Source organism: Sebastes umbrosus, chromosome 8, assembly GCF_015220745.1.
Source record: "Sebastes umbrosus isolate fSebUmb1 chromosome 8, fSebUmb1.pri, whole genome shotgun sequence".
NCBI classification, from domain to species: Eukaryota; Metazoa; Chordata; class Actinopteri; order Perciformes; family Sebastidae; genus Sebastes; species Sebastes umbrosus.
This window is the reverse complement of record NC_051276.1, coordinates 9,615,674-9,639,113: the sequence shown is the minus strand read 5'-3', so window position 1 is coordinate 9,639,113 and position 23,440 is coordinate 9,615,674. Positions and strand designations below refer to the sequence as shown.

The window sequence follows — 23,440 nt, the reverse complement described above, 5'->3', positions numbered from 1 at the left end:
TTTCACTGCCTACTTTGTGAACTTCATGTAGCACCACCAAAGACATGGGAAAATGGGTAAAACTTGAGTCAGTTAGGTGAAGACATAACCATTATTTGAACAAGTGAAAAAAAAATCTGATATACCAGGGTTATCACCCATCAGAACAAAACGTATGGAGTTGGAGTAATACTAGAGTAATTGCTAGAATAGTTGAGAATCACGAAGTATCCATTCATTCTCCCTATTAATTATGTCCTGAACTGCCACTGAAATTTAGGACATAAAAGCAGCATTTTGGGATCTTTATATAACGACAGCCAGTGGATAGTGGACATAAGCAGATTGGAGGGAGGCTTGCATTTCAACAGAGATGGCAACCACTGGATCATACTATACCTGCATTGCTCAAAGTGTTAACTAATCCAGTTTAAAACCTCTATAGTCATATCCCTGTAAGTTCTGTATGGTTTCAGCATAATGAGGTGAATCGTTTAGACATGAGGCCCCGCTGCCGGAAGATGGAGCTGTTTTCCACCAAATAACTCCAGACCTCCTCCTAACAGAGGTCAGATTAAATGACCGCCTCCACTCAGGCTCTTATACATGCCGTTAGATGTGGGTCATCACCATACCTGCTACATTCTGGGAATATGATGTGGTGATACGAAGCAGGTTTTTCTATATCTCAATAAGGACTGGGCTACTTTGATTATTTATGGCATTTACAGTCTGAAATACTTCAAACAGGAATGTAATATCAACAGGACTTTTTTTTCACAGTAGATTTCAGTTGACGAAATAGTTTCAATCTGCAACCTCACCACTAGATGTTGCTAAATTATACACACTGTCCCTTAAAGGAAGGATTGCAAAAACAGCTAGTTTAATATGAACAACATTATAATTCTACTCCACAACATTAGAGAAGCAAACAATGTACTTTTTACTCTCCTACATTTATTTAGTTTAAGACACATACTGGACCATAAATCACTGCATATTCTGTATTCTTCACTTATATCACCATATCTGAATTACTGTGTGGAAGTTTGGGATAACACTTATAAAAGCAACTTACAACCATTATGCATACTACAAAAGAGAGCAATCAGGATAGTAAATAATGTGGGATATAGGGAACACACGAACACACTGTTTTTAAAGTCACATGCATTGAAATTCATGGATTTGGTAAAATTTAAAACCGCAATAATTATGTTCAAAGCAAGACATAATTCACTTCCGGGCAATATTCAAAAAAATGTTTTGTGACAGGGAGGGGAGGTTATAATTTAAGAGGAAAATTGCATTTTAAAAAGCATTGTGTTCGTACAACAAAGAAGAGTATGTGTATTTCAGTCTGTGGGGTGGATTTGTGGAATGGGTTGAGTGATGGGTTGAAGCGGAGCACAAATATAAATCACTTTAAAAAGATATACAAAAAAGATATTTTTTGGAGGTATATGGTTGAGGAAGAGTTGTGATAAGGGTTGTGTTAAGGGTTGGTTTATATCTACTTTTTAACTCCGGCTGGATATGTGGGTTGTAAATAAACTTGGGATGCTGTTCATATATTTAATTTGGGATGTAAATAAATCTGGGATAGTTTATATATTATATTATATTATCATTCTATGATATATGAGTTAATAAAAGAGAAGTGAGAAAGGGGTAGGGAAATATAAGTTTTACTTCTACCTACTCCTTTTTGGACACTATTACTCTTGTTTTGTTTGTTATTATATTGTATCTGTTTTTATTTATTTTTATGTTCGAAATAAAGACTTTCATTCATTCATTCATATTTGGCATATATGGTTTTACATTATGCCTAAAAACATATAATACAAAAAAACATGACGCACTGCTTTAGATTTTATTTTTTACTATATTACAGGAAAATGTGGTATTGATATTTTGACTAAAGTAAAATATATGAATACTTTTCCCACCACTGCTCTTAAGATAAAGTTATTTCTGAATACACTGTTTGATTTAAACCATTAAAATGCATCAATCAAATTCGTCAGAGAGTTTCCGTTTTTAAAAGGGACCTTGTGGACAATCATGTCAGTGCTTTAAGACTAATGAAAGGACAACATGCAAAGTGTCTCCTCAGAGCTTATGAAGAACTGAACATATATGATGATGACCCCTATGGCTACTATATGGAAGAGTGCAGTCTTATTATTATTTATTTATTTATTTATTTATGCATTTCTTTTTTGTTCCTTTAATTATTTTCTACCCCCTCTTTTATTTTTGTCATTATATTATTTTTTATAATTTAAGTTATCTTTCCTATCCTATATATGACGATGACCCCTAGAGCTACTATGGAAGAGTGCAGTCTTATTATTATTTATTTATTTATTTATGCATTTCTTTTTTGTTCTTTAAATTATTTTAAAGATGCATGTTATAAGTATTGAGTTTAGATTAAAGTGCCTTCATGTTTGTAAATTAATTTTCTTCAATAAAAAAAAAAAAAAAAAAAAAAAAGATCATCAGAGGTTTTATTTTGGAAAGCAACAACCGGAAGTGTAGTTGTTTCCTGTTTCCGGCTGAGTTGCTCGGTTTGAAGCAGTGGGAGTGTAAAGATGGTTGCCACTCTAACCAAGGCAAATCTGGATCGATTTAGAAGTTTCTGCTTTTTATGTCCAATGTTTCATTTTAAAAACGCCCGTGAATTAGCATGTTTGTTTGTCACCCTTTGTGTTTTGACGAGCCGGTCGTTGGCAGACGACCAGGACTTTGCAGAGGAGTTTTTGAAGCGGGAATATTCTCTGGCGAAGCCGTACCGAGGTAAGTTCACTGCAAGGCCTATGGAAGGAGGCTGGGACACGGGCGGACATTGGTGTTGTGGTTTTGGGTATTGCGCATGCGCAGTGTAACTGAAGCTGTGGTGGTGTGTTGCGATTGGCTCAAATTTCGGTGAGGGCAGACCAGATTCTACTGCGCATGTGCAATATCCCCACTATATGACGCGTGTGTTAGCCTCCTTCAATAGGCCCACATTAATGGATAACTAATGCTGTATTAGCTTAGCTAAGTATAATTATTAACCAAGAAGAAGTCTTTGCCCCTCAGGGCTGCTTGTGGTTATAAATCTTTAGAGATTGTTTATGTCCATTCACAGAATAGCTGGACTCTGAATCCCTTATAAAAGTGTGTACTGTATAACTGTGTGTGAATGCTGCAGAGGGTCTGAAATGAACCTTTCTCCTCACCTGCCACAGTGGCAGGTCACTGAACATTTCTACTACACTCATTTGTTTTGTCTGCCACTTCTGAAATCTAGGTAGAACACTTTAACACTGTAAACACTGAGTCAGTGGTACCAGACTGTAGAATTATGGACTATATCATGTAACCTTAATGCATGACTATATTTGGTAACACTTCATTTTACAGGTCTGCACATTCCATGGTAATTAGCTGATAATTAGTAAATTACCTATTTGAAATTTCTTTGGAATTACTGCCAAATTACCACCAATATTTACCTCAAAATTGATCAAAAATTACTTTATTATAAACATGATTTAATAATTATATGCTAAAATAGTATATAATTGTTAAAATAGGGCCCTAAGAGAGTTTTTAAAGAAATTTCAAAGAAGTTATTTGCTCATTATTATCTATTTACCAGCAGACATGGAAATAAAACAGATCAATTAACTTTGTATTCTTTTCTTGGAAATGTATTAAATAAATTACCTGCTATTCAGAAATAGCGGAATGTAATTATTAAATAATGTTTATAATAAAGTAATTTTCAATAAATTTATTGGTAAATATTGGGGTAATTCCAAAGAAATTTCAAATAGGTTACTTGCTAATTATCACCTAATTACCATGACATTTGTGGACCTGAAAAATTTAGTGTTACCATATATTTGATTTAGGCTTTAGAATTGCTTTTTAAAAATAATATTTCTTAATATAAGGAAAGCCTGTCTGCCATGGTGGCAGGTGACCTGAAATGTTCACGTGCCACAGCCAACATTTACCCTGTATTTGGGTGATATTTCATTCCCTGGCTGCAGATTACAGGTATATCACTGTTTTGCAGGGCTGGGTTTCTCCAGTTCTTCACAGTGGGACCTGATGGGCACTGCCATGGTTACACCTGACCACGTGAGGCTGACTCCAGACCTGCCGAGCAGACAGGGAGCAGTGTGGAGTCGAATCGTAAGTTAACTTAAATCCATCCACGCTAAAACACCAGACATCCCACCTAACCCCTTATGCACAACAAGGCACATTCTGCTTCAATTTGCACAACACTTATTTTACTTTCAAGTTTGCACAGCAGAGGTATATCTTTAATTCTATTTTACTGTATTTTTTTATTTCTTCTATCTAGTTTAAAGAAGAGTAGTTGGTATGTATATAGAGATTTGTAAATACAGTGTTTTTTGTGCTTACCTTGTGTCATTTGTGTGAGTCATGCACGTTTTTGTGATGTATGTAAATTGCTGCTGTTAACACCTCAATTTACCTTCAGGGATCTATCTATCTATCTATCTATCTATATATCTATATATCTATCTATCTTAACCTCTCACATCCTGCCTCCTTCTCACACAGTTACTCTGACATTGTCAGTAAAGTACACATTAACATGCCCACTTAACATGACCTGGATGTGAAGGTTAGATATCATGTAAGCATTTTATGAATATAATACGGGCCTTTATTTACTGACACTGTAACATTACATAACATGAGTTCAACCTGTTTCAAAAGGATATTCAGGATGCTCTGTTGCTCAATACCATTGACAAAGGCTTACTACATATAGGCCTAGCATAGCACAAGGATAACCTGCATAGCAAAAGAATAACCTGCTCGCCTTCATTTCATTCTGTTGCCTTTCAGCCTTTCTTCGAGCGAGACTGGGAGCTTAAGGTGCACTTTAAAATCCAAGGCCAGGGGAAGAAGCATTTGAATGGGGATGGCATGGCTATCTGGTTAACCAAAGATCGCATGCAGAATGGTAGGTAGAAACTGGATCACTCTAGAGCTGTCATGTGTCGTACAATGAAGAGGAACTAGATGCTACATGCAAACAATTATTTAAAATGTAATGTGGAAAAAAAACAAAAACAGGACGGACCACAGTATTCCATAAAATCATATTTGCGAAGCCTAGTATTAAGAGGTGGGTCATCTTTGTGCTCAACAAAACTGTCGAAGGAATAAACTAATATTTTGGGAAATGTGCTTCTGCAAAGTCAGATGATATGACTAATACATCAGTGGTTTCATCTCTTTATATCCTGTACAATGGGACTTAAGAGACCAGGGTGTGGCAGCCTGTGTTCACTCGCAGCTTTATCTGGTTGGGCTGGTGTAAAAATGTTCAAACCGGTTTGATATTGAAGCCAAACACTGGATCGGACTGGCATACCAAATTTTTAGGAGTATGCATCTATCATCTCAAGATTGATTCAATACGCATCTCGATACATGGTCTGCGATACCATACAAAAATGATGCGGTTAGCCATGTAATGATTCGATAGAGCACTACTTTGATACGATTCGGCTTCCATCGGATTCAGTTTAACTGAATTCATAGTATTCTCATGAGAGCCCTGTTTACTCGTTGTGGTTCGATAATGTTCAAGGGTCACTGAAGATTTTCTGGACTGGAAAACTAGTTCATCATCCAAGTTTAACGGTGCTCTCCCCTGTCATGAAATCGACTAAATGGAAGTTTGAGTCATTTCATTCTTCTTCTTTTGAGGCCCAAACTATTTCACATGTAAATAATACGTTTGGTGTCTGAATTATACTATTTTTATATCAGTTTAAATAGATTTGTTGAAGGAAAGAAGAAAAACATCAATATAAAATCAGCTGATTCCAAACTTTTCAATCATATTTGGTGTTCAGTGGATAGAGCAAGTTGGACCATTAAAAACAGTCATGTGTTGTGACTCAGCTGTAGCCCTCAGGGGTCCTTCAGAAGAGAGAAGTTCTTCCTGTAGAAATAAGACTAATGCTCTTAAGACTACAGAGGACGGGTATAGAGGAAAAGTTATTTTGGGTTCCTGGTCATGTGGGCATTAAAGGAAATTAACAAGCAGATAAATTGGCAAAGAATTGTTATGATTAGCAAGCTCCTTTTATGTAAAATTATTAGGGAACTGTTTGTCATAACTTTTTTTTATTTTCAAATAAATATATCTAATTGAAAATTAATTAAAAGGTTTTTGACTCTGCTCTTTAGATTTACAGGATATAATATTTTTTATTGACAGGACAAACAGGATAATTAAATTTAGAGATGTGATATGTGAAAATGAAATAATTATTTAACAATGGAAAGTTTTGTTTTTAATATGTTTGGGCATTATCTATAGTCATAATAATGGTTCAAAATAATGTGAAACTGCATAGTTTTAAGACAAAAATGTTCAAATGTTCTTGGGGGAGGATTAATTAATAATCTAGTCTGAAAGGGGCTTTGGAAACAAAAATTGGACTTTAAGCACTTAAGTGTTTTTTCTTGCTGCCTATGTATTTTGTGCATATCACATGTGTAGAAACAGAAAATAAAAATATTGTGGTTTTAGGAGCAGTTAAAGAGGCAATCTCATCACATCTGGCACAAATGTCCACTTGGACTCAAGGATGAACTGTTTAGAATTTGGTGGCCAAAGGTCACTGACCTCACAAAACACGTTTTGTTTTGGCCATAACTGAAGAATTCATACGCTAATTATGACAAATGTCTAACGGGATAAAATGCTGCAATATGCAGCCGACACATTCTGTGCTGTTTGTTGTGAGGAAACCTCCTGATGGACGTCTCTCTTTCTCCGCAGGTCCTGTGTTCGGCAACATGGACCAGTTCATTGGACTTGGAATATTTGTGGACACTTACCCCAATGCTGACAAGACCCATGATGTGAGTGACAGCTGGTAGCTTCCGTTTCATGTTATCCAACTGTTTGTATTTTGTAATGTAAAAGCCTTGCATGATACAGCGCAGCCTGCTGGTCATGAGTGGCCTCTTATTTTCAGTATTAAAGTGATGTCAATAGTGTGCCATGTTTCTCTTTCTGCAACCGTCCCAAATGTGCAGACGACACAACCTGGAATTCAGGTAGCATCAAAAACGGCTGTTTATTCCATGAGCTGGGGATGTTCATCCATTGTCTTCATCAGTTCAGCATCCCATCATGTTGTCTCACCACATACATGTGCTTTGGTTCATCAGTGCTGTCTGCCATGTGGTACAACTGAAATAACAGTGTTTATGGTGTTCAGCAGATGGAGGTGTCTGCGTTGTCGCCACAGTGTTGTGTGTTTTAACTCTCCCGTCTTCCTCACAGAGGACTTTCCCGTATGTGTCAGTGATGCTGGGGAACGGGACTCTGTCATACGACCACGACTCTGATGGACGGCACACTGAAGTCGGAGGATGTACGGCTATGACGCGCAACGCAATCTACGACACGTTTCTCCTCGTCAGATACGTCAAAAACAGACTAACGGTACGAAACCCTCTAATGAAGCTGGGATGGATACAGTATATTTACATGTTGGCCTTTAGAATGTCACAATGTATTTATATATACTAGGGCTGCCGCTAACTAACCCATTTTCTAGTAATGTATCCATCATTTATTTCACCCATTAGTTGACTAATCATAAGTATTAATTTTTCTAAAAAAAAAAAAAATCAAATTGACCATTTACTTTAAGTTCATTTTATTTTGACAGACTGTAGGCTGTCATTATATAATGCAGCACAAAATTAAATACGCTACCCCTGACATTTTCATCATCAGCGTCATCAATTACACCGACTAATCGTGGCAGCCCTAATATATACATGGTTATGTCTTAAAGGAGAAAATGACAGTTACTGAGTGGCCCATACAATGTTGTACAATGAAAAGGCTTCAAGGCAGAATTTACCCAGGATGATGATGGTATTAAATGTTGAAAAATCTTGCAATTGACAGCTCTAAAATAATGAAAATGAAAAAAAAAAAAAAGTTTCTTAAGATAACTCCCAGCATTAGTTAATTCTTCATTACTGACTCCTCCTCCGCCCTCCAGCTCGTGGTGGACGTAGACGGCCAGCAGGAATGGAAAGAATGTGCCGACATCACAGGACTACGGCTACCTACCGGCTACTTCTTTGGTGCCTCCTCCGCCACTGGAGACCTGTCAGGTATGAAATCTCAAGAATCATCTGAAGGCTGCTTGACTACTGGGAACCTCTGTTTAATTACATTAAGTTAATTCAACTTTAATTATATCTTTTGGGAAATTGGGTTCCAAGAACTTCAACCAAAACAATTCCAGTGACGGCCACAGACGCTAAAATGACAGAAGAAACACTGAATTCTCTCTGCAAGTGTTAATTACTGACTTGTGCATGTTGCTCTAGATAACCATGACATCATCTCCATGAAGTTGTACCAGCTGACAGTAGAGAGGACTCCTGAAGAGGAGGAGGAAGAACAGGAGGAGGTGACCCTCCCCAGAGTTGACGACATGGAACAGTTCCACGGTAGATGCACCATGACACTCTCCACTCTGGTGCCTCTGAAGTCATCGGTTCTTTCTCAGACTATTGGATGATTTTAGGAACATATAAACACCTAGAATTGATCAAAATGATCAATAATCCCTCCAAAATACCACATTAAGACACCAAGACCTCGAGGAACACCATAGAAAAAGCCATGCTGTGATTTGGTATCAAAAACTTTTGACATTTGGAGATTTCTGCAGGAATTGAATTTTTCAGCGATTGGATGGCGAGCACTTCTGTTGTGTAAACTGCTCAAAACCCCCTTTTTGTCAATCTAGCTAGGAAAGCCATCCATCCTCTGAATGTTCTAGGTCTGTAGTTTGTGACTGTAAAGTTTAATTGTATTAATTGCATTCAAGAAACGGCATGTGATTATCATAGAGTGGGCATGTCTGTAAAGGGGAGACTCGTGGGTACCCATAGAACCCATTTTCATTCACATATCTTGAGGTCAGAGGTCAACGGACTCCTTTGAAATTCGTTATGCCAGTTTTTCCTTGCCAAAATTTATCGTAACTTAATAAGGTTATACAAGCTAGCATGACATGGTTGCTACCAATGGAGGTTGAGCACGCTGCAACCTCCGACAGACAGAATAGCAGCCAGGGCCGTCTTGAGTTTTAAGGGTTTAAACTGAACACTACAGGGAGCCACGATCTGTCTGATGATGAATCTCTCATCTCATTTTGCTTTGCAGTGGAAGTCCAGGAGGAGGGGATGAGCAGAGTCCAGTTCTTCGTCACCCTCCTCTTCTCCATCATGGGCCTGGGCGTGCTGGCAGTGGTAGGGCTGGCCCTTTACGGGCGCTGGAAGGAAAACAGACGCAAACGTTTCTATTGATCAGAGATCAACTGTTCCACAATAGGGTTTTTCAGAATGTATGTTTCTTAATCAGCATACATAACTACAATGCAAAGACTGCCATAGCTTTACTGAATGAACAAACTCCTGAGTCTGAAGCCCAGAGCCAAGAGAACACAAACAGCTGAGATGAACAGGTGAGCCAGCTGTGAAATATTCTTTGCGTGTTTGTGTGTGTGTGTGTGCGTGTTTGTGTGTTATGGAAGGTAGATGAGATAAAAGCTGCTTTAGTGTAATTTCTTATGTTAAAATACGTTCATCTCAACTGAAACTGCAATATCTGCACTAACTGAGACACTGTAGTTTTAAAATAATCGCCCATATGAGTTTCTGGTGTCCCGTTGTGGTCACTTCTTCACCAACAGGAAAAACCTCAGAATCAATTTCAAAATCACGGATGCTGTGTGTCGTTTACTGACATCCTGTTACAGGATGTTGTGGCACTGCAGTTCAAAATGTAGTTACCTCTTACTGCCACTTGGTGCTGCCACCGTGCAGCTTTAATGGGACTCGGAGCAGCTGTGAAGACCAATCAACCTGTGGATCATTGTGCACCTCTTCTTGCTGCCCTGAAAGAGTCAAATTGTATTGAGCTCCCATTTATTTGAATGCACCTTTTATAAGCCAGGGAAACATTTACATCAGCTGTTATGGATTGATGTTAGCCGTTTGTAAATGTCTGGTTAACGAAACATAGTGCTCTATGTTGTACGTTAAAGGAAGTGGTTTGAGTTCCCCGTGATGTATGAAGTGCCTAGATAGGATTAATGAAGACAAGCTCTTTCTTTATGTTACAGTCCTTTCTGCAGGTTTGAGCTTCCTTTTTTATGTTCTGTTTGACATAACTAGTCATCACTAGTTATTTGGCTTCATTTACTTTCTGAAGTTGCAAACATGTCTCAGTTATGACAAGTTGATGTAAAGGTTTATCCCAAAATCTGTTTGTCACCGTTGTGCACCATATATCATTTTCAGCATCAGTTCTCATGTTAACAAAATCAAACTTTTTCTGCGGCACTGATCAGACCTGTTAATAGGAACATTTTGTTATTTTATCAACTAAATCATTTGTGATCAATGTTACTTTAGACTTATCATGCACTGTGTTTTTTTAATAGCCATAAGTATCATGTAGTGAAATGTGAGTTTTGAGTAAATGTGAATACATGTGAATATGAATATTGTTTACTGTTTAGTTGAAATATAACTGACTACCATACCCCCTGGTGTCTAGTGGATGCGGCTGTGGCTGTTCTAGCTGGTAAATGGTAAATGGTAAATGGACTTGCATTTATATAGTGCTTTTCTAGTCTTCCGACCACTCAACCACTCGACCACTCTTGGCTGGTGTGCCAACATCCATCAGACTGGTGACCACTCTGGTCTCCACTCCACCACCTTTGTGCTGCCAGTCTATATTTACAGAAGCAATTATGTGTGAAATTCACTTTTTAATATAAATGTCTATAATTAATGTCATATTTAAAGCGTAACTCACCACTAAATCCACTTTCTTGAGTCAGTAAATGACATGTACTGTCATTTTATTACACCGTCTATAGATCCTGGTGATCCTGACTAGGTCAAAACCGAGTATATATCTGGACCGTGTACGGTCAGTATGTGAATTTGTGACTAAATTGTTACACAAATAGTCAGTGGACATGTCTATAATGTTAAATCCAGCGGTACATGTCCACCAGGTCCGGCGAGGACACTAAGGGACGCACTGCTCCACTCAACTGGTTCAAGTGGTGACGTATCCTGTTGTTGAATGCACCTGGTTGGTCCCTGGTTTTCAAACAGGAAACAACATGACGACCTGCTCGTAAACTTTCTGTTATTCCGTCTAAACAATCCACCAAAATCTATCTATCTCTGAAAACAATATTTAACAATATTGTAACACATTTAGGCTGGATGTCTGAAGTGTGATAGAGAGGTGACACACCGCCGCATCCATTGGACACAAGGGAACATTCAAATAGGCCTTTTTCACAGCAGACATTTGGACTTGTCATAGGAGGAAATGTGTTAGTATTAACATTAACGATAGCTCCGTTCTATTCAAGTGTCCCAGTAAGCCATGGCAGTTAGCCAGCATGAACAATAGTAGACCCCTGAAACTGAATTCAGAAATCATTCATTTTATTGCCAACTCCTGTGCTTTTCTACTGTCACGTCTTCAGTGAACAGGCCCATCTAAAATCTAAAATCAGGGCCTGTAGTCATTAAAGGGGAATTCCACATAAATTGGTGGGTTTTCACTGCAAAAAAATACATTCATTGAGGCATTTTAGACAATGAAATGTTAAAATTCAGTCCAATTCAAAAGCCCAAAATGCACAACCCCATTTTACGAAAAACTACTGTCAAATTTGATCTGTGTATTAGATGTTCTTTTAGTTGTGGTATGTAGTCTCCTCTAATTGTCTATCTAGGTGCTTTTTTTTCTTTACTGTATGTCAAGCTGTTTGTTGTAATCACCCATCCACCAGTTATTATTGGTTAGTTAATTATTTAAATAATAAGGTTAAGCCAATTTTTGTTTTAAATTTCTAATCAAAACCCTTGTCTGAAAAAATGTGAGTGAAGAGCATATGTTCATGCTCCAGTGTCTGATTTTTGTTTTTTCCAGTAAAGGTTTCTGTTGTGGTATCGCTCATGTGGTAGTGTAATTTGTCTTTCTCTACGACCATTTTATATGAATACTTCATAAATGCTTTAGATATTGAAAACCAAGATTGCCAAAGCATGAGATCAGATCTACAATACAATACATATATATTTTTTATGTATATATACTAGGAGGTGGTAATGCACCTCAAGCTATTTGGTACTGTAACTGCAAACAACTCCAGACGAATAACCTCTGCTTCACAACAAATTTCCATGACATTATTTATTTAAATGTGACAAATGTTGAAACACAAAAGAATATGACGAGGAAAACATGAGATTGAAGGAAAAAATCAATAAGCAATCGATATCAAGAGAAAATAGTTGTGATGTGCAAAGTAAACAATGGAGTTATTGATATTAAAAACTGTGATATGTGTCCTCATATACTGTATGTCTGTGCAAGGACTCAACATGTGTCACTGTTGGGCCATGTCGTGGACTAGTGAATGCCACTTTGTGGTGTCACTTTGTCCTACAGTATATTCCCCCAAACAGTGCTATGTTGACCATAGTTACAGTGAAACAGCATCTCCAATGCTAGCGTATTTGACCAAAGGAAGTAAAGAAGGCATAAACTGGTGATAAATTCAACTTAATATTTGTTTGTTGACAATGACTTTTTATAAAAGCTCTCATGACAATCCTGACCTCTCTCTCAGCAGCTCTTCTTTACTGTTATTACTAAGCGAGGACGCCCCTCCTCTTCAGTGTCGATCATGTAGATATTTCTAACCGCCAGTTGGTAGACAGAAGCCTCAGTTGTCTTTCCTCCTCCTCCTCGTCCTTATTTCTCTTCCTGCTCATACCTGTCTGTCACCAGTTAACACTGGGAATGTTAGCAACAGCATCAAAATACTGCTCTCTGCATCTGCCACTGGAATATTGCTGGATACAGTGAAGCTCAGGTAAACTTTTATTATCATTGATGAGCTAATCCCAGTAATAACAGTAACAGTAGCTTTATTTGTGAAGAACAACACCCCAAAACTAAGAAAAATCAGTTATAAAGGTATAGACAATATTGCTGTTATAAAAGTAGTGACAGAAAAAAATGGTCATTGATAATCTCTAGAAACTTGATGTCACTGTGGTGGTTGTAACAGAGAGGAAAATGGGTACTAACCTGCTCTAACAAATCACATTCTCAGATATTTAGACAGAAACTTGCAAGAAATGGTTAATCTGGAGATAAGAGCAGGTAATAATGATTAACTGGAGCCTGAATAGGTCACAGGTGTCCATTGTGCCTCATAGCTCAGTGTTGCCATATCAAACAGTGGTGTCCTGTAAACACTGGGCCAGCTTCACTTGTTTTCCTCCACAAGTCTTACATGATAACTGACAGACTGCCATTTGATCTAAAATATGTAATTCTGTGTGTAACTAGTGTTTTATTAAACACCACTTTACAGATCTTAAAGAGGAAGATTATTAGGAAGGATGAATCGCTCCTGTGTCAACTGCTTGAAATCTATGGTGGTAACTCTCAACTTCCTGTGCTGGGTAGGTATACTGCAGCCGTCATACACCGTCAAACCAAATACTGGGTTGTCTGTTGTGAATGTGTAATACCTCTCTTTTATACATACATTCACTTTGTTACTGATTGTTAATAGTATGAGTATTCTTTGCTGGTTTAAATGTAATATATGACATCATTAATACTCATGGATCAATGCGTTAAATAGCATTATACTGATGTAGCTGCTGCAGTTTTAACTACTTTGTACTGTTAAAGGGGAACACCACCTAAATTAACAATTCCAATATGTGATTTCCATGGTCTAGGAAAGTTCAATCAGTATGTGTGAACATGAGCTACTCTCTCTCAAAGCCAGAAACCACAGAAGTAAGTCTCAAACTTGTGATGTCATATAGGGTATAAAGTGTGGAGCTACTCCATAGACAATGAATGGGAGACCCACAGAATGTTTATATACAGTATATATACCCAGATGAGTTTTATTCTATTGCAGTGTTCTCCATTGTGAAACAGAAAATGTCCCCATTTACTCAGTGTCAAGTGTCTAATATTTTTGGACTGTCTTACACCATAGGAATAACATGTATGAATTTTTAAAATGGGCATAGCTCCCCTTTAAGTAGTTTATTGGTTCCCAACCTGGGGGTCAGGCCCCCTCCAAAGGATCACAAGAAACAATCTAGGGGGTCGTGATATGATTAATAGGGTATTTGACTTCTTTATTTAAATAAAACCATGTGAGCCATATATTTGGTGTAACAACTCTGAAAGGTGACAATAGGTCTCAAATGAACACTGTTTTTTTTTTAAGGGGTCACAAGCCCAAAGAGTTTTTATTGATTATGTATTTTAGAAGTTTATCATTTGTTTTTATGTAGAATCTTAATCTGAAAAGTATTTAGTAACTTTTGCTGTAAAACAAAAGTAGTTGAGGAACAAAGTGCAATATTTCCTTCTGAAATGTAGTGGAGTAGAAGTATAAAGTAGCAGAAATTGAAAATAAGTACTTTAAAATTGCAGTATCTGCAGAATTATGGGAAAACACAGCTACATCTGTATACTGTATACTGTTCACATTGCACAAAAGGAATTGAAAACTGTGTGTGACCTAAAATTGGTCACATGCCTCTTCCTTTGAGGTGGGTGGGCAGTTTTAAAGACTATAATTAAAACAAATGTGTCTTCTATTATTATTAAGTTATTTCAACCCCAAATCACACCATAGACCTAAATAAATTTGTCTGGGATAAATACAGTTGTCTGAATCGGAATCGGAATCTGACCTGCCTACTAGACTTCATGCGCGACCGGGCTGGTTATTTAGTAAATTATTATATCCTGACTTTGTGAAAAATTCTAGAAATAAAATAAATGAATGTGGAGGTTTGAAAGTTTCATTGTTAAGATGCTGACTTTCAGTTTACAGTTATAGTCCATTATGTTTATGCTGTACAGTCAAACCTCAGCATATAATATCCAGAATGATAAGGTGAGGTGTCTTTTTGTCTCTCTCTGTGTATATTGGAGCTGTGCGGTGCATTTGTGGTGGGGTTGGGGGAGTTCCAGATGATTCACTCCAATTTTGCCTCCCTCATGCCCACCTTCTGGCCCATCTACCCCGCCAACACTCTGGTGATCACCGGTACCATCGTTACCTGCGTGTGTTATCTGGGAGTGTTGGGAGGCATGAAGGAGAACCGCTGCATGCTCATCAGTGTGAGTATGAGGCAACATTTACAGGGTTAAGTAGGACAGCTGTTTAGTTTATGGTATTGACTTAAAGGTCCCATATTATAAAAAAGTGAGATTTTCATGTTTTTTTTATTCTAAAGCAGGCTTAAGTCCTACATAAATACTGTGAAAGTATCGAAACAATCCACAGGGAAATACACACAGCCCGTATTCAGAAACTCTGCATTTGAAACAAGCCGTCAGGATTTCTGCCCATTTGTGATGTCACGAATATACAATAGTTAGACCCTTGACATAATTTTAAACGTAAACATTAGAAATGTGTCCCAGTTTATTCCTGGTTGCAGTGTATGTGAATGTCATCAGCTGACAGGAAGTACACATGGACCAAAGCTGTTGCCTAGCAACGCAATTCTGTTGCAATTCTGTCAAAATGCGCTAAAACGGAGCGTTTCAGACAGAGAGTGAATACAGGCATATTCAGGCTGACAGTATGAGGAAAATAAAGAGTTTTTTGAACATTACAGCATGTAAACATGTTCTAGTAGAAACACAAAATACAAGTATGAACCTGAAAATGAGCACAATTTTCCACAGATTTCCCACAGTAAAATATTGCTGACCGTTTGCTAGCTCTGGCTAATGTTACTCGTGCCTGATCAGGATTGAGTCTCAATCGCTAGTTTCAAGTCTTCTTCAATACAGCGTGATGTTCATTTAGTAAATGATGGTCCCATTTAGAGTCAAATAAAGCGGGGGATGTTTCAACGTGTGGCTACCTTGTGATTGACAGGTCGCTACCACGGCGTTGTCCGGTTTGGGAGTTGTCTGTGTTTTAATCTTTAGCGAACTTTAACCCTTTAAACCTGTTTTCAGTTCATGAAAGTTAATTGCAACATTTTTGGTTGCCTAAAAATGTCTTATTCAGCGTTCGGTTGTACTAAGCTCCACCCTCTCCTGTCACTTCTGGTTCCAAAAAAACAAGATAGCGACGGCTGAAATGCCGGACTCGAGGCTTCAAAACCGTAGTCCACAAACCAATGGGTGACGTCACGGGGACTAGGCCCACTTCTTATTTACAGTCTACAGTAGTGAGTGATGTGTTGTTGTGGTTGTTCCTGTGTAGCGTAAAATGGGCTGATAAATGATATGATAATGTGATATCGGATCGGTGCATAGACTCACGTACTCGCCGATAACCGATCCAGCATTTTAGGCTGTTTCGGAAGTGTTTCCGGAACAACTCTAATACAAACTCACTGAAGTTTGAATCTGATTTGCACTGTTTTGCAGTTTTTCGTCCTGCTGTTCATCCTGATGCTGGTGGAGCTGGCCATGGCCTGTGTGTTCCTGTTCTACAGTAGAGAGGTAGGTAGGAGAGCTTATGTACAGCCCGATACAACAATACATTTATAGAAGTTTATTTATAAGTATTGATTTGATTGATTTGGCACCCCTTTGAAACATCTTCACCTCAAACAGCTTGGTTTCTTTGAAAACGACATGATGCGAAGCTTGGAGATCTACAGACAGTCCAGTCCGGAAAGCAACACAACCCTCAAAGATGACCTTGATGCTGTCCAAAACCTGGTAAATGATCTGCTTTAACAACTTTAAAAAAAAAAACTCCATTGCTATTTGTCTTTGCAACAGTCCAGTGATCTTTCTATGAATCATATTTTACAGCTGATATTTTACACACCCTCATGTAGATTGAAGTATTAGTCATTCATTTCACCTGCTCATCTGAAATACATGTTGATTCCACTGAAGAAGTTTTTTTTTTTGTACAGCTTAAGTGCTGTGGAGTTCATGGTGTGGCAGACTGGAAGGGTGACGTCCCAATCTCCTGTTGTAGCGATGACCCCTGTAACACCCTCCTCCAAACCAACTGGCAAGAGGTTACTTCTACTGCATTATCACTGTATAATCTCCAAATACACACACATACTGTATATACTCAGGCAGAATCTGGGTTTGTCTTTCAAAAATAGCTTCAACTTGCTCTTGAGTTCATAACTGGAGATTATTACAGTGTTCACCTTTGTATATTACCTGGTAAAGTGTCTGCAATCAAAACACCCTTTCTCTTCTGTAACTACATGACGACATCCCAATAACTGTCCTCTTCCTGTCCATAACTTATTGACTGAGCCTCCATCCTGTTGATTGAGCATTATTGTGTTCTCTTTATGACTCCATCTGTTCTTGCTATTTCTTGGTATAACTGTAAACAGTGCGTAGCTGTTAACGGGCATGTATGCTCAGTCAGTTTACTCTGTATAAATAACGGATAACCATACAAATGTTGTCTTTCAGGGTTGTCTGGTGAAACTGAGGGACTGGTATTCCAGCAACTATCGTAGCACAGGTGCAGGCGTTGCCACGATGTTTATCACACAGGTACAGTACATTCAGTCTTCTTATTTTCCTCATTATAATGCTTACAAGGATAATTCAACCTCCTTGGCTCAGTAGTAACAATGGCCGCCATATTGGAAGCCATGACCTCTGTACATCAACGGCTAGAAACAGCTGAATACCTGTTGTGTATGAGAACTATTCATTTCAAGCAGGCTAGCTAATGACCACAACCTCTGAGCCATCCATCACTGTTGCTATGGCGCACATGTTAGCAAACAGTTAAAACATAAGCATTCATTTGAAGTCATGTTCCTATCTATCTGGCCAATCTAATCCTGAAGGGGGAGAGGGGTAATATTCAGAGAAAAAAACTCAGAATATACAAAATTAAAGTTGTAAAGAAACTTTGTTGTAAAAAACTTGGATATTCTCTGAGATTAAAGTGGTAAATCTACAACAAAAAAATTTACAAAAGATTTACTCTCGCGAGACTCGCTGCCCGACAACCTATCCTAACCGTAACTATTAAAGGTCAATGCCTAACTTCAACCTTCAAGCAAGAATTTTACAACTTGTGGGTTACCTTCTAGTCACGACCCCCAGATCGAGCTGACGGGGAGAGCTAGCGATGGACTTGGCGACGTTAGCGAAAGGATAAACGAGTGACTATGTCCGTTTTTCAAAATGAGGTGTTATCAATGGGTTTATACACAATACATAATTGAAATAAGATTAATTGGATTATATTCACAAGAAGTATAAAACATGTTACCTCGGCCCATTATAAATTAATAAGGAAATACCACTAAATTGTGAGAGATGTCTTTATTCTTTGATTTTTGGGTTGCTAGAAAATAATAATAATTCCTGACAATGACTGATACATTTGAGTTGAGGACATCTGTGACACACAAACTCAAGCATTTTTACTGTTTCAGTTTAGAGATACCCAATGTCTTTTTATAGCACCTATAGTATTCAATCTTAGAGAGTTTTTTTCTTGCAAATGTATTACTATAATCTCAGAGAAGTTTCAACTTTTTATATATATATGTATTGTTATAATATTATTGTTACATTCACTGAAAAAATACTTTTTTACATGGATTGATTATCAAATATGATACAATTACCTTAAATCTCGCTTTAACATTACCTGGCCGTACACACAGCTGTTAAGAAAGTCGCCGTTGCTGCAGCTTGATGTTGTTTGAATTTTTTTAATTGTAACGCCCAAACACCGCCAGCTTGGTCTGCATCACAGGTATCCCAGCATGCTTTGTGCAGCAAATCAGTTGCTTCCAATATACAATGAATGGGAGCGAATTTTGTTAACAGTCTGGTCGTGTAGTGCATAGTGGCTTCTGTTCTGTAAATCACAGCCAGCATTAGTATGTTTTGCTTACTTGTAGTTTAAAGCCAGAAAAATGTACAGTATATTATTTTATTAGTTTGTTTTATTAACTTTTAAATGTTATATTGTGTGTTTGGAACACATTGTTTCGTAGTAGTTAAACTAATTGTTTCTTGTCTCCTTTGTTTACAGTTTATTTGTCTGTCTATCACCATCCCTCTCTTTTGCCACTTCAGTCGGCATGGACTGGGTTACCAGTGAAAAAAGGGCCAATAAAACTGTATCTACAGTGTCTTTCTGCAACAGATTGCTTTTCCCTGTCTCAACTTTTTTATTATATCATCTGTTTCAAATGCGCAAAAGGTTGACGTTGCTGCCATCAAAAAGGGAGCCAACAGGGACAAGCTGAGGATGGCAGCTTGCTATCACTACTGACAATGTCCTATGAGGTGACAGAGCATTGAATGTGATATGAAAAATACAATAGGAGACATTTAATCAGTAGATGAGTTATGACATGATTATGTAAGACCTGTGCTAATTCACAAAGACCCCAAGAGATCCGTTCCTCCAATGACTGCTAGAATAGATGATATACACCACTTTGGACACCTGCGTTGGACTTCAAGAACATTTTGAATTAGACTTAGATAAATTAGAGTTAGATAAATCCCTAAAAAAAATCAATCCTATAGGATTTTTGCCTGTTGTCATTATCAAACCCCTGATACATTTTTGAGTTTTCAATCATTTTTTTTGATTATGTGCTTTTGTTTTGAGCAACTGGAAAGGAAGACAGTTAAACTTAAGTACTCTTTTACTCTGCTTAATAAACTAGAGCATATGCTGATTTAAATCCAGCTATTTGTTTGATGTTTTTTCTGTGTTGGTCTCTCTGAGACGGGTTCAAGTCCCAGTGTAAGATCCTCTCAATGTAAGAAAGTCTTACTCTTATTAGGATGCGCTATTTGAGCTGAATTTGTAGATGCCAAAATCTGCTTACCTGTCTTTTGTTACATCAAGGAAATTCTGAAAACTCTGTCAAATCAACCTAAATTATGTGCTTGTAACTCCATTTGGTTGTTTTCAAATTTTATATTGTTTCCCTTTTTAATTATTAGCTTTGTTTTGGTTGATTCTGATTCTTGGAATTATGGGTGATTCCTGTGTGTAACATGACTGTTTTATATCACCTGGACTACAGTATAACCCATTGCTACTGAATAGGGGACTCATCATTTGTAACATGATGAGAGGGAAAATATAAAATTAATTAATTTAATTAATTTCTTAGGAAAGGTTTTTTGAGTTCTTGTATTATTTTGTGTTTCTGCTGCTAAGAAAGCCATTTACAAACATAATCATAAATAAATAAATAAATAACATAATCCAATGCAAAGTGCTGAACATTCTACCAGATACAAACTGCACAAAGATTTGTTTATTCTGATAAGAAATGTTGTTATTGTTGTTATTCGTGTAATATATCATTTTAAAGCTCTTTTTGTGCTCCTTATGCTGGAATTATCCATGGACGACCAATACAAGGTTAGTTATAAAGGCATTTGCGGTGACTTTCAGAATTTGCCCCATTGCAGCATTAGAGGTCAAAGATCACACTGTCTTGACCTCAGGAGGACTGATGCTGACTGATGTCTGTGTTCTTCAGTCTTTATAAACTTCACTTAGTATTTTCATGTCAGGAATATGATTTATTTTATTAACATTTTAGATTTGTTTCCAGTGAGATATTAAGGAGTTTATATGGTGACTTTGCTGTTGTAAACATTACTGTTGCTGCTCTAGAAACAACATTTAGCCTAGTTATAAAATACAGTATAGTATGTATATGTATAACTAATATGCACACTTCAATATTTGTTTATTTATCGCAAGTCATATCATCATCGCAATATTGAACAGTGTTATCGCACACGGAAGATGTTCCTCATATCGTGCAGGTCTTTAGTGTGAGAGGCTGCCCCTTGCGTAGTATGAGAGTTGTGTGGAAGAGTTTAAGTGCCAGTTGTGACAGTATTTTCATTGGTCTTTTAAATTGAATTAAGGTGAATTATTTGGGGCTTTACAGTCTCAATATGTCCTTAATGTAGGCTATACAGTTAATACCCTTCCATGAATATACTTCTATAATTTAGCTAAATGTGTACATTGTAAGCAAGGCACAAAGACAACCTTAGGTGAGAACTTTCTTAAAACTGCAGATCAGATATTGAACCACTAGGTGGGAGCATTGTGTAACTAATTTAAAGAGAACAGATGCACTTGTTGAGCCTGGAGGAAAGTTTACTAACTGGGGGAAGACTTGATTCACTCCAAGGTGAAATGGAAGTGAGTCCGGCATGGAGCAAGCCTATCTAACTCTAAACAGCATATTATATATGCTAAACAGATCTTATCTGGGTACATGTAGATGAAGAAGCAGACCTTCCTCTGAAGCACTGACGAGGAGGAACAGTTGATAAAGCGTTACAGTATTTTACGATTGCTTCGGCTTAGTTTGCTCAACAGAATTTGCAGAACTCTTGACACAAAATGCTGCACGTCTAATGCATGCCTCAAATCTGATATAGTACATAAAATGCAAACATCTGCATATAAACTGATGATGAAGAGTTGTGTCGTCACACTAAATCATACATATAGAAAGTTTGTTACATACATACATACAAAGATAGCTTTTATTCAAGACGACAGTTTATAATTCATTTCTCAAGAAACATGACTCTGCAGTGTACTGTGGTATTTATAAGTACACATATACTTTATAGAAATTGTTCTGAGAAATAAGGTTTTAAGGCTGGATAACAGACACTTTTTGCAGTGTGTGCCTTGTAGAGACTAGAGCTGCTGTTGCCAGGAGAGAGGCTGAAGTGGGATGAGATGAACAGGCATGTGGAAAAGCCACGTAAAAGACAGAGTGGAAAAAAAATGCTTTCCATTTTACACCAATATACATTGTGTAGTTGTTGGTTTTGTTTAAATATGCTGAATTGTAATTTTATGGGTTGTTCGGACGATTAAATATTCTCGTATTTTGCAGCGGGAGACACCCATGTCAGTGAGGCTTAATTCACAATCATAATATATTTTTTTAGGAAAAGCAATGCTTTTATTTGGCTCTGTGGATGTATTATTTGTTTGTATTATTTGTCTATGTAAAAATGTTGTCAATAACCAAGACCAACAAGACTTAAAGGGACAGTTGACCCGAAAATAATCAAAAAATAAAATAATTTTCCTCATGCTCCTGACGGCGCAATATGTAAACATTAATGGCGTCCTCTTCGGCTGAGCTGTAATGTTGGTGTAATGTTGCTGAACTGTTAGCTCAGTGGAGCTAGCAGTATTGGTAAGCTATAAACGCACGTTTCCTTCTGCGCGGTGATACGGTTGGCGGGTGTAGTTCGGTAGAAAGAAAATAGTTCCTACATGAAACTGCTCACAACAAAGTTTGTGGATTTTCATGAGTAACCGGGTCACGACTTTTGGAAAGAGACATTGTTGTTGACTTTTTCAAATGCATTTGTTTTTTTTGGTGCTTTGAGCACCACGAGTCGAGTGCCATCTAGTTCCATTATATCCGAGAGAAAACAGACATCTGTATGGCCGATGTCTCCAACACTTGGCAACTCACACAAAAACAATCTAGATAATAGCACCAGAGATAAGATAGAGGAAGAATATGTAATTTTGATTTTGGGGTGAACTGTCCCTTTTAAGATGCTTTCAGACAGCGAGCGGCTGCCACCTGGCAACGTCACTGTTTTGTATTTTAAATTACCTCCGATCCTACCAGCCTGTACACTACCCGGCTGCTGCCATCCACCTAGTATACTCTCATCACGCATCACGATGTAGCTTAAAATGTAGCAAGGTTTGCTAACTAGTGTCATGAATGTTTATCATCCCAGACCAGATCAAACTTTGAAGTTGATCTTAGCAATTGAAAATCATTTACTGCCCTGGCAGCAAATTTGCTTTTTTCACGTAAAATAATGCTCATATCTAAAAATGTTTCTTAAATTTGATAGGGCATTTTGCAGTGTATCCAGGGAAAGTCAAACACAGTTTCACACTTTCACTGAAAGCAGCTGCCCAGTACAGAAATAGTGTTCCTTTTAAATACAAATGAAGAAAGATGAAAGCCAGATATTTATCATTGCAGCTATGCCCCTACACATACGCTTGGAGAAATTGATTTAATGTGTTAGTGTCCTACCTCTGTTTACAAATGATTTTTCATCTGGTATTTTTCATATCCATCTTTGCACTCCTCCTCTCCTCCAGGTTTCTCAGGGCATCTGTGTGATCCATTTTTAACGTAAAGCAAAGCGGGTCACACAGGTAAGTAGGTCATTGCACAGCTGAAGCTGCGAATCCCTCTGGCTTCAGCACATGGTTATGTACCGCGTGCTTTGCCACTGTGCCAATTGCTCCCC

The 23,440-nt window shown here is 37.7% G+C and overlaps 2 protein-coding genes across 3 annotated transcripts; both read left to right on the top strand.

Annotated features, from left to right (window-relative positions):
- The first annotated feature begins 2,527 nt into the window (after positions 1-2,527).
- lman2lb (lectin, mannose-binding 2-like b) lies at positions 2,528-12,070 on the top strand. 2 transcript variants are annotated; one of them, XM_037778144.1, is made up of 8 exons: positions 2,528-2,787; positions 4,058-4,176; positions 4,867-4,984; positions 6,821-6,903; positions 7,331-7,492; positions 8,064-8,178; positions 8,398-8,520; positions 9,242-12,070. In XM_037778144.1, the coding sequence occupies exons 1-8, from the start codon at positions 2,583-2,585 to the stop codon at positions 9,382-9,384; spliced, it is 1,068 nt and encodes a 355-aa protein (XP_037634072.1). In that variant the 5' UTR covers positions 2,528-2,582; the 3' UTR covers positions 9,385-12,070. The 2 variants fall into 2 exon arrangements, with proteins under 2 accessions (XP_037634072.1, XP_037634074.1); XM_037778146.1 differs by lacking the exon at positions 2,528-2,787 and adding an exon at positions 4,352-4,369 and having other exon boundaries at positions 4,056-4,176.
- Positions 12,071-12,790: 720 nt separating this feature from the next.
- Positions 12,791-19,840, top strand: zgc:64051 (leukocyte surface antigen CD53). Its single transcript, XM_037778147.1, has 8 exons — positions 12,791-12,992; positions 13,500-13,590; positions 15,098-15,286; positions 16,556-16,630; positions 16,745-16,852; positions 17,056-17,163; positions 17,582-17,665; positions 19,173-19,840. Exons 2-8 carry the CDS (start codon positions 13,528-13,530, stop codon positions 19,239-19,241), a joined length of 696 nt encoding a protein of 231 aa, XP_037634075.1. The 5' UTR covers positions 12,791-12,992; positions 13,500-13,527; the 3' UTR covers positions 19,242-19,840.
- Positions 19,841-23,440: the final 3,600 nt, after the last annotated feature.